Here is a 12,255-nt window from a genome sequence, read left to right as displayed (position 1 = left end):
AGTAACAAGGCTCTAATTCTGAGCTGGGAGTAGGCAAAAGACTGTCATTCTTGCATCAAAATACAAAAATACCCATTTTGAAAAGGGAAGCTAATGGGATTAAAATACTGTTCCAGAATACATCCCAACAAAGGAAAACATGCATTTTGCATCCCAAAGTTTATATTACTCATCTAATGTCCCTTAAGCTATAGCAATTTCACTCCGCATTTTAAGTTACCTATTTTCATGTGCAATAATTATTTTCTAATTTTATTGTAATTAGTTTAAAAAAAATAAGTTAGTGATTCCTACAAGCTTTCTAGAGTAAATGGAATTCCTGAAAATCCACCTTTTAAGATCTGCTGCTCTTTCAGTGGTTCTGACTGAATAAGTAGGCAAGGTAAATTGTCTTGTTTAATAAAAAAATATAGTAATAGGTCAATTCTCTGCAACCTGTGCTACTTTATATGGCCTCTTGATTGTAAGTTGGTATATTACATACTGAAATGGAATCACAAGTTTCTGAGAATAACAACATGATGCTTAATCATGAGCAAGAGCGAGTAAAAAGCTGGCAGACGATGGTGTTAAAAACTATTTTTAAAGCAATCTTCAAATGAAGTAAAGAGACTCATCTGATTGTTTAAGTACTAGATTTCAGAGCAGAACTTTTTCCTCTCACTACTACATGTGGGCATATACATCAACCTGTGTGCGGCAGATAGTTCGAATGCCACTGCTAGCTGCCCTTTATAACCTCTACAGGGCAGTCCCTTGGCACAGCCAGTTGACAGATAAATGCTGCAGGGAAAAGCTGGGTAGGTTTTCCTCTGAACAGCAAAGTCATGCTCACAGAGGCCTGGTCATCAAACAGAAAACACTGAGTGATGGTCCACAGAGCATATGCTTCCTCCATCCCATGGACCTAATGAATTTCAGATGATGGTTCATAACTCTGACAGATCAAACCTGAGCATAGTAGTGTTAGGTTAAGTTCTCCCTGAATGCCTCAGTCTACAGGGCATTGAGTTTTCATTTGTTTATTTCCACAGAATTCAATTTTCCCTCCAAATTACACTAATTTACTCAAATAATTTAACAATAAAAAGATCTGAAAAACAGAGTGGTTTACAGATACAATATTGGCCTTTTTTGCCTTAGGGCATTAAGTTCAGACTTTTCAATCTCAAAAATATTCAAACATATTGTACATTTTATTCATACCAAATAAAAAAGTGGAAATACTCAACCTACACAATAGCTTTTCAAAAATAACTTGAGGTTTTTGTAAGGAATTTACATACTGTCATTAAAGCTCTGGCAAACCGTTCTATCCTTGTTTTCTTAATTAATCTAAATTCATTCAGACTGAATGACATGGGAACACACAGTAAGAAAAGTCAATGTAATTCTGGCAAAAACGAAGACTGACAAGGCTTTTCAGTATGCAAGCTGGCACTGAAGTTTTCATTTGTTTCTGTATTACCACTATAACTGCTGGTTAGCTGCATGGAATATTAACCTGCTGTGGGGAAAAGTTTAAAAAAAGTTAATATTCCAGCTGCTACTGATTGTCACTACAATATTAAAAGAAATATTCCCTGGAGAGGTTACCATGCAGACAAGAGAGACTTAAAATGAGAGGTTTTAGAACTGACACAATTATAACATTTAATAAAGCCACAACAGAAAACTGTGCGCAGCCAAAGAGTCTGCAGTTACAACCCACTACTGAGTACGTTTGAGAAGCTAAACTTTGAGAAAAGACAACATGATTCTTCTTGAGTAAGTGGAATTACTGACAAAATGGTGTGCACAATGGCAAACAGATCACTTTTTTCCTCAGCCATGCTCCTCTCCTCAGTTTCAGTCAGCACAGCTAGCAGAGTTTCTGGAGCTACAAACTCTTCTATCCTGACTCACAAAAAGCAGTCTCATAATATTTTAAACAATAAAATTCAAACTGATCTGTTTATAAAATACAACCCTCTTTTTGGTACTTGACCATCCTCGTATTAAGTAGTTTGGGGACTGAGAGAATAAAAAATGAAGCAATTTGCTAAATCTGACTGACTGAGGTAAGGTACAAGAAGGGAACACTGCAGAGAGCTGTGTGTCAGTATATCCTTTTTCCTCACAAAGACCCAAAGTGCTCCATAAATGCCTCCAATCTGCTGACAGGCAGCTGGCTAAGCAGTGAAAGGCAGTAAAACAGCTGATTCTCAGTTACATGTCAGTTACATGACATGGAAGAGAACTCAAAGATACCAGCTCAATAACCTCAGTAACACATGTATGGATAGTTTTGGTTTTTCTTAAAGAGTTGCTTTCGCAATGTTTTAAAAACATATGGCAATAATACATTGAAACATCCACCTGTAGGACAGAGTAAGTCTGTGCTGCATATTTTCACAAGAACTGACAAGAACAAGAGAGATCTCTGCTCCCTCCACCCCCAATCAGACAAGATGTTAGTATTACCTCTCTGGAACAGGATATTTAGGACATAGCTTGCCAGCCCTTGGATCTGTAGTGTATTCTGATGGCTGTAGTTCATAGCTACACAGAGTGGAACCTGTTGAGAGGAAAAAAAGAAAGGACTGATGGGGGAAAAAAATAAAAATAAAATATTCCTATTCTTTGCAAACAGTATTAAAACTGATCTAGGTCTTTCTTCTGCAGCTCCTCATGTTGTTACCACAAAGTTATGCTACAGTTCCTCCTGTAATAGAATGGTGAATCAAGCCCAGCACAGGCTCCCATGCAACAGAATGACACTCTCCATCTAGCTTTGGGTCTTCCAGCATCGGTGTATTCAAGTGGAAAAGGCTAATTCACAATGCAGCGCAAGAGAGAAGCACACAAAGCACTTGGAAGCCACCCTCCCTTGCTACTCCACTATGCTTTTTCTTGATCATTTTTAGTGCATGAACATTGCATAAGACAACATTCATTAGAGAAATAAAACATTTAAGTGCCTTTTCTTTTTGTGTGTGTTTTAAAAATACAACCAGTCTACAGACTTCAGGGAGAAGAACAAAGGAACCAAACTACTGAAGTTAGAAAGCTGGCTGAAAAATAACACAGGCTCTGCATTAGATGTCCAAAATTTTTAACAAAGCTGAATTCTCTCTATAAACAAATTGGTACAGCACAACAAAGATCAAGTTGTCCACAACAAAATTAAAACATAATTTAAGGTGTTCTTAGTACCTGACACTTGCCTAATGGAAGTGCATTACCTAGACAGATCTCTTTCCACTTGTCTATAACCAGATACTGGACATCTGAGCTAATGCTTCTAGGAATATATCAACCGCCAAATCAGATTGGAGCAGAGGTCTCCCAGAAACTGGAGAAAGAGGTAAGAAAGCCTCCAATGGCATAAGCTGCCTGTCCAAAGATCAGTTTCCTCCCAAGCTGATTTGCTAACAGACTGCTTACTCCTCAGTGTAAGGGCTCTGGATACATAGCCTTTAATGTCCTTTTTTCCTACATAATAAACTAAGGACTTCATGATAATCACTGTAAATACCCAATTCAAAAAGGACTTGGGGGTGTTGGTGGACAGCAGGATGACCATGAGCCAGCAATGTGCCCTTGTGGCCAAGAAGGCCAATGCCATCCTGGGGTGTATCAGAAGGGGGGTGGTGAGTAGGTCAGAGAGGTTCTCCTTCCACTCTACTCTGCCCTGGTGAGACCGCATCTGGGAATATTGTGTCCAGTTCTGGGCCCCTCAGTTCAAGAAGGACAGGGAATTGCTTGAAAGAGTCCAGTGCAGATCCACAAAGATGATTGAGGGAGTGGAGCATCTCCCTTATGAGGAAAGGCTGAGGGAGCTGGGTCTCTTTAGCTTGGAGAAGAGGAGACTGAGGGGTGACCTCATGAATGTTTCTAAATTCGTAAAGGGCGAGTGTCAGGAGGAAGGAGCCAGGCTCTTCTCTCTGATGTCAAATGATAGGACAAGGGGCAATGAGAGCAAACTGGAGCTCAGGAGGTTCAATCTGAACATGAGGAAAAACTTTTTCACTGTGAGGGTGACAGAGCACTGGAACAGGTTGCCCAGAGAGGTTGTGGAGTCTCCTTCTCTGGAGACATTCAAAAGCCGCCTGGACACGTTCCTGTGTGACCCAGTCTAGGTGATCCTGCTCTGGTGGGGGTGTTGGACTGGATGAGCTTTCGAGGTCCCTTCCAACTCCTAACATTCTGTGATTCTGTGAATTCTTTCCATTATGAAAGTCTCCTCTCCAGAAATACTTCGTAGCAGAGTTCTACAAATTGGATCTGGATAGTACATACCTGCTTTTACCCAAATTAAGCCAAGACTCTTGACAAACAGCCTGTGTGACGCAACACAGAAGTACTGTTTGTAGAAATTTTAGAATATTATTTGCGGAAATCTTGTTTTTCATTGCCACACTGCTAGCCCTATGAAGGGACATTTATTTACAGGCAGAGAGCAGCTACAGAACACTATTTAAATACCACTTCTATGAATTAGTTTTTTGGGAGCAGGTCCAAAAATCCAAATATACCACTGAAGAAAGTTAGATTTCTTGCAAAGAGTAGAAAGTCATACGTTTATCTTAAAAAGAGAAAGAAAAAGATTGCAGACATTTACATTTATTTTCTTTTCTTTTATTTTATTTTGAATAGGCCAAAAACTAAGTTGTAAAGATTGTCAACAGCTGGCTGAGTATGAACCAGCAGTATGTCCAGGTAGCCAAAAGCACCCTGGCCTGTATCAGAAATAATGTGATCAGTAGAAGAGGGAAGTGATCCTTCCCCTGTACTGGGCACTGGTGAGGCCACATCTCAAATACTGTGTTCAGTTTTGGGTCCATCACTACATGAAGAACAATGAGGTGCTGGAGCACATCCTAAAAAAAAAAAAAAATCAATGGAGCTGGTGAAGGGTCTGCAGCACAAGTCCTGTGAGAAGCAGCCGAGGGAGCTGGAGTTGCTTAGCCTGGAGAAAAGGAAATTGAGGGGAGACCTTATCACTCTCTACAACTACCTGAAAGGAGGTCGTAGTGACATGGGGGTTGGTGTCTTCTGCCAAGTAATGAGAAAGGATGAGAGAAAATAATGTCAAGGTGTGCCAGAGGAGGTTTAGATTGGATATTAGGAAAAATTTCTGTAGACATGGCACTTGCAGATGTCGTTTAGTGGTATACTTGGCAGTGTTAGGTTTGCAGTTGGACTCGATGATCTTAGGCGTCTTTTCCAACCTAAATCATTCTATGACTCTACGACAAGAACAAGACTTTCTATATGAAGAAGTTGGGGGGGCTGTATGTGGACAACTGTGTACAGATTCATGATACAGAATGTTTGGTGCCAGCCTGGTCATTTTGCCATTCAACACTACCAGCGTTGAACCACAGTTTAAGTGTCATATGCAGAGCCTCCCACACCTAAGTAAACCTAAGGGACATGGCTGATCTGTGGATGTCCATGTTCCCTTGTGACTTCCAGCAGTTCAGGCAGAAGAGAAAAAAGCTAGGATGTGCTATGGGCAGGGAATGCAGTTTGAGGCTCTTTGCACAAAAATGCATCTGAAGACTTCCTGTTTGGATCACAAACATAAGCCAAGCAAAACCAAATGCCAGATTCTGATGTACACGCAGGTTTCAAGCCAATCAAGTAGTACTTGTAGATTAGGGTAACGCAGCAAACCCCTGGCTGTGGAAGAAACTGGAGATAACTTGCCAGGTCCCTCTGGAGCCCAATGGCATGCTTCATCCTGTCTTGCAATGCAGCAGTGGACAATTCTGGCTGCCACTATTATCTCTTGCTCAGGAACTGTTCTTGGGGTTCCTTTGGATGCCTTCCCTTCAGCTGTCTATCTTATGGTGTGCTTCAGACTCTAAGCCAAGCAGAAAAATATTTTCATGGAGCTTGTCAGACAAGGGACATAAACCACCTTGCATCTAAAGAAACTACCAGCCCAATAGCTGAAATAACGCCCATGAGACTTAGTCGTCATTTTGTCTTACATAATTAGGTAGAATAAATTTTTACTATTTCCATAAATATTTCTTTGTTTGTATTTTGAAAATTTTCTAACTCCTCTAACATTGTGTAGGAGAGTTTTACAATTCAAACTGATTTCTCAACAAAAGAGTCCCTGCGTATCAATAAATAAAAGTCTGAATTTTTAAGGTGAGAATGGGAAGAATGGACTGCTTTGACAAACCTTCTACCCCATATTAATTATCTGGGGTTAGCAGAGACTGTCTTGGCACAGCCAGACTTACAATTACTGTTCAAGGTCACAAGGCCTGCAAAAGTTTAAAGAAGAATTCGAATCATCTACCTTGCTGAGATAATTAGTTTATGAAAGACACTACCATTATTCCTCAATTATTGTCACTCATAAATGTTTCAAAAACATTATGGGTAGAATTTAGAGAATAAACTAAAAAAAAATCATAAAAGTCCTTTGCTTCCTACAGCAATGAACATATTTCTTCTGGAGAAATCATTAGGCGAACAACATCAAGCTGTTTTACTGGAATATTTTGGGGCCATGACTGGAACAAAGTATCTCAAAATATGAACTCTTCTCACAACTTTAACCTAGCCAAAGGAATGATAGCCACCACTTCCTTTCAACGCCTTCTTTCTGTTTTGGCTAGGCTTGGATTAGTAAGGAGCTGAAAAGCCGTAATCTCTGGCCTTCCTAAAACAAGAGACATTTAGTACAAATTATGTAAAGATGCTGTAGAAAGCCAGAACAAAGACAGAGGACCAAGCTCTTACTTCAAAGATTGCATCCACTTGAGAAGGCGAATTATTAAAGTTCCTGTGTTCTCAGAGGACACAGTGTGCAGAACAAGACATGACCCCCTGCTTACCATGGCAACACAGTAGATAGGAAGTTCCATACTACCCTGAGGTGGTTAGATAAAACTACTTTCAGAGGCCAGAGCTCCACTACAGCTTTCCTTCCTATGTTTGCTGTGTTGTAAACAAACACACAAAACCCTTGCTATGCCAGCATCACTATCACTATCAAAGTTTACAGCTTGAGAAATGGTACCACTTCCTAAGTCAGCTGCTAAGAGGACCAGCCCACAAAGGAAACCACTGACATTTAATACTGCCTGAATGATAGTGGTGGAAAGCACACCAGGGGGTTTGTATCCATTCTGAGCTGCTCAGCAGTGCCTACCGATCTATCAACACTGTTAGCAGGAACTAAAACAAGGACTTTCAGATCTACAAACATGGACTCATATTCAGACTCAAAGATTTAAGCAGAAAAATATAGAACTATGCAGAGATACCTGGGATAGCTTCAGTACCAGTAGCAGAACAGTCACCTTAGGAGCTTAGGGGTATGTTCTGCTTAACCTAGGCATGGCTCCAAGCAGCTTCACATATCCCTTTTCACAGGCATGTGGCAAAGCAGGGCCTGAGACTAGAACCTACAGTTTTGATAGGGTAATTTGCATGATCTTCCATGTATGGTCTCAACTTTCTGAGTCTGACTGACAGTATGTGTGTTTTGTGCACACATGTGACATAAGAGTTCTAAAAGATCACATAATGAAGCAGAGATTATAGTTAAAAAACTTAATAATCCATTTTAAGCATTCTCTCTCCTTCTCAAGCAACGTCCTATTAAACCATCTGTAATGTAAGTCCTCTAACACAGGATCAAACTGCAGTTAATCACTGATACAGAAATGTGGAGACATGAGACTGTTTAAATCAGAACTGTACTGCCTTTGTACTTTCAGCCCAGTGCTAATTCCTCTGGGGTTCTGGGTGTTTTATGACTAAGCATCACCAGTTAAAACATAGCTAACATGGTGAATACATTACTCAGAGATGACTATGCTTGACCAACCCACACAATACAAGATAGAGGTACTGATAGCTGGATATTGATAGTGGGTGGAGTTTGCTGGTGTTCAGCAAGGATAAGGCACACAGACTCTCACAAGGATTAAATTCTTAAAACCTTTCTACTTCTCACTTGTCTTACTTTACAGCATAGGCAAGCTTTTTCTGAGGTCACACAGCATGCCTATGGGAAGTACTAACAAGACCCTCTCTTCACAAACTCCTGCCAAGTAGAGAAAAAGTTCAGGCCATAAAGAAAGGAAATAAACCAATGCCGACCAGATTTTCTTCATTCTTTGTCTACTGGGTTTGACAATTGTAATTATACCCTGTCTACAACTACAGGAAGTAATTCCACTCAAAACACAAGCACTAAGAATACATCAAGTTTATGCTTGATTGAATATTTCCTATTTGTCTATGGTTTTTTAGAACAGAAACATTCCAGAAGCAGACCAGTTCACATTTGATGCTTCTTTTAGGAATGAAGTAGCATTTACCTGTGCACAGATTAGCATCAGAGCTGGAAATGAGTGAGAAAGAACTCCAATTCTTTGACATTAATTTGAATACAGCCAGAAGTGGGGGTTAATGTAGAAGCATCAGAGGACTGCACAAACATATTTAAACGTTGCAGCTATGCCTTTGGCAAATGGTGAGGGAACAGAGGCAAAAAGCCAAACAAGGACAGAGCTGAATTTTAATAACTAAACCTAATGTTTAGGCACTTGTAGAGCCTAGAAAAATAGCAATGCCTTGAGATGCACAAGGTGGCACAGGACAGATAGACTACTTTGCAGTCAGGACTTCTCAGATTAATATGACAGATTTGTTCTCAGTAAAGAAAGCAAGCTTCATGCTCTAGGTCTATTCACTGGTGCCTTCCAGAAGCACAGTGCGTGTTTTAAAGGAAAGGAAGTAAAAATTTAATATATATCTAAAGTTCTAGCTGTTGCTCACTTCAAGAGTGAGCATCAGAGGGCAGGAGAAATTATAGCTTGCTTTTACAAATAAATGTGGGACTGAAGTGAAAATAGGTATTCTCCAGTGCCTGCAAGAATGTTCCACAAAAAACCCAACACCAAACCATACTACTTAGATCTATAAATGTCTCCAAAACTGAAGACCACAAAGAGAACTACTGAGATAGCTAAACACAGTTACTGTTACAACTAACCATACATTAAGAAAAAAATCCTAGAGTCAGAATTCATATACATGTATCTTGAGCTGTAACTAAAAAGCCCAGACTACTCCCTTCTCTATCCCTCATTCTTATGAACAGTAGAAAAAGTTGAAAACAAATATTAATTTACCCATTCCTCCATTCATATTTCTTCCAGTGTTAAATAAAATCAGCTATTCTGGAATAAAATTAAAAATCCATGTAGACCAGTAGCAGATGTTTCCCAGACAGCTACTGCATGTTTAGCTCTCTGCCACTTATAGTTCAAAGATACCCTTGAGTACTAACCTCCTATTAAATATCTAAATACTATTATTCTAACAGTTTATCTTTTGGTATCTAAAACATCCTCACAGCAATAAATTTCATAAATTAACCATACATAGCTTATGAGGAAAAAAATCTGGCTCTTTGATGCCTAGTAATTTCTTTTTTGACCTCTAGTTTCATATTACTCATGTTATGAGATCAAGGAATAATATTTTTTGAACCTTCTCTAAGCTATTCCTGTTTTTAACAACGTTACTCTTCCTGATAGCTTTCTCTTTTCCAGGCAGAATAATCATTGGTCTCTTCTCATCACATAGATATATGTCAATGCATCTGGGTAAGTTTAAATCAAAGTTAAGAAAACACTTTGTCAAGGAAGAACACAGCCTTTATGATGCCAACAGAGCATGAGTTTTCACAAAGTACAGTCGCCATTTTTTTTCTCTTCACAATTAACTAACATTACACTTTCAGACAGCGCTGTGCCTCCACCCCCTTCTTGCTATTCTCAGCAGTTTCACAATCTCTTTCCCAAGTAGCAATAACCAATTTAAAGTAAAACACTAACTGCATAACAACGGTTGTTTCCCACCCCTTCATTCTGCAGGTATTCCTTTCCATTTGACATATTATTCCACTGCAATTTATATCAGTTTTTTTTCATTTAATTCTAAATAATTCAGAAGCTGCACCAAGATTTATTACCTCATTGTTCCTCTCCCTTTCTAAATGTTTTATTAATGTAATCAATACCACAACACAATATTATTGGAGGACTCCATGCACAGCCACTTTCTGTTGTGAAAACTATTTCATTCTGACTAGAGGGTCCATTTCCAACAAATGACAACCCTGACAGGCAGTTCTGGTAGTATGGTAGAGTAGCAGTGGATGATCCCCAACCCAGTCATAGTATGCTTTTATTCCAGCCATTCAAAAAATGACACTCAGAATTAACATACCCAGGTTCACAAAGACCTAGTGGTGCAGAATATCCTTAGCCGTAAGATGCCTATAACTAATATGGTACAATAGGCTTCAGGAAAATCTCAAGCAAAGGATTAAGTTTTAACCAGCACACTTTCATGAAAAAAAAAGTGTGTTAGGGGGATGGGAGCTGAAGAGTAACATCAGAAGCTGGCAGCAACCGATGTAACCGCTATTTCTAAGGCAAGTACCACTGGTAGCTGCAATGATGTCATTACCTTCAGACAGAAGAAGAATCCTTTTTGTTTTCCCTATGGATCCTTCCTGCAGCTCAGAGAGATTACCTGCTCTGACTTAGAATGATTTCCTTTATTGATTCTTTCAGGTCAGTCTCTGTAGCAGACTTAATGGACCATTACCTTTGACTTCAAGTCCACCTGGACCTCAACTAGCCTGGCCTAGCTACAGAATTCTGACAACTGAGATGCCTCCTAACACCAAATAGCTGCCCTCTATTGTAAAACAGAAAATTAATTCTACGTTCATTTACACAACAGACAGGAATATTAGTTCCCACACTGACCAGTCAGTCTAGTTATTACCGAATTAAATGTGACAGAAATTATGGCCATCTGTTTAGTGTTTCTTTATAATACCGAACTTTCATTATTCATTTGGCACAGTCATATATGAATTATATCTTCAAGGATATTTCAAAATGCTTTTGCCAAGTCCTTGAAAACAGCACTACAATATCTAAGGGACATAAAGTTTTGAAGCATTAATCAGCTTTCTGGAAAAAAAGACCAGCTTTCAGTCACATTACTCAAAATACTTAATTCTTTAAGGTTAACAACCAACAAAAATCTTGAATCCCAAGTACTCTGTGCCTGAGGGAGTGTCCTGCTAAGTGAGAAAATCCTGGGGCGACCAGCAGCAACCAATTCACAATATATAGCCTTCTCAGTCGTGTCCAATCCATAGCTCTACAAACTTAAGTATCAGTGTGGTTGTGTGAGAACAGCACCAGAAACATGTTCTCAGTGTGACGTTCCTGCATCACCTCCAGGAGTTGCTCCAGAACATTCCTGTATTTCACAACTTGCACAGGCTGAAGATCTGAGCAGTCAACTACCCAGCTTTTTCACTCCCTTCTTCCTTCTCTTGTAAAAGGTCTCAACTGGTTCCCAGTATTCTGGGTGTCAATTATTCTGAACAAATTAAAGGTGCACGCTTTCTTGTTCTCCTAAAATCAGCCAGACTTTGAGAGGGATGGACTTCTGCTCATCTTAGAGGGGAAGGCACCGCAAAAGCAGGACCTGACTGTGGGAGTGTGAGTGGAGTGCGGGTGGGAGTGAAGTTACTGTCCTGAAATGGTGCAGCGTTTTTCACCAAATCAGCTCTTTTTCCCAAATTACAGCAGAACAGCAAGTGCATCATTACCGATTCAGGAAGCCAAAAGACTGTTATGTCATGAAATTATCTTCATGCCTCAAGCAAGCATTTTCTCTGCCCTAAATACTTATTTATAATCTTGCTTACAGAAAAATACAAGCTGTACTGCACAATAAGTAAGAGTTCTGCCATAATTGCTCCGAACCTTAGGGGCTGGCAGCTCTGTCATGATGTGTACAGGCAATCAAGTGTCTGTCCCACTTCTCTAAAGATATAATACGCTAGCTGGAAGATCATATCTGGTATTGATAAAATCATCAATATAAAGATGTTGTAGTATGCTTTACTGTGTTACATCCTATGATAAAGATGTTTAAATAATTAAAAAAAAAATCTTTACTTGAACTTACCATACCACCTCTTGATGGGCTGAGGCACAACAGAGGACTTCTTTGGGATGGACGGGTTCTTAAACAGTAATTTACAAAAGAATTCCACGGTGCACGGACAAGTAAGGTGATTTCAGGGATGGCATGTGAGTCAGGTGAAAATGATTAACTTTTCAAATTGGCATGCAACAACTTACACAGAGCCTATCTCCAGCACAATTGCCATTTTCAGGTTGCAGGAAGGGTTAAAAA

General features: G+C 39.5%; 1 protein-coding gene across 1 annotated transcript in view; it reads right to left on the bottom strand.

Moving 5' to 3' along the window:
* Positions 1–12,255, bottom strand: part of SLC44A1 (solute carrier family 44 (choline transporter), member 1) — a gene marked incomplete at its 5' end in the record, with an annotated part of 31,931 nt that overhangs the window by 17,214 nt on the left and 2,462 nt on the right. Inside the window, one exon of the mRNA XM_010183789.1 lies at positions 2,464–2,557. Coding sequence (XP_010182091.1) covers positions 2,464–2,557 — 94 coding nt within the window. The remainder of the gene's footprint in view (positions 1–2,463; positions 2,558–12,255) is intronic.

The sequence above is a fragment of the Mesitornis unicolor genome, unplaced genomic scaffold (assembly GCF_000695765.1).
Source record: "Mesitornis unicolor isolate BGI_N332 unplaced genomic scaffold, ASM69576v1 scaffold26854, whole genome shotgun sequence".
NCBI lineage: Eukaryota > Metazoa > Chordata > Aves > Mesitornithiformes > Mesitornithidae > Mesitornis > Mesitornis unicolor.
Note: the sequence above shows the minus strand (reverse complement) of the source record. Positions and strands in the feature narration are given on the sequence as shown.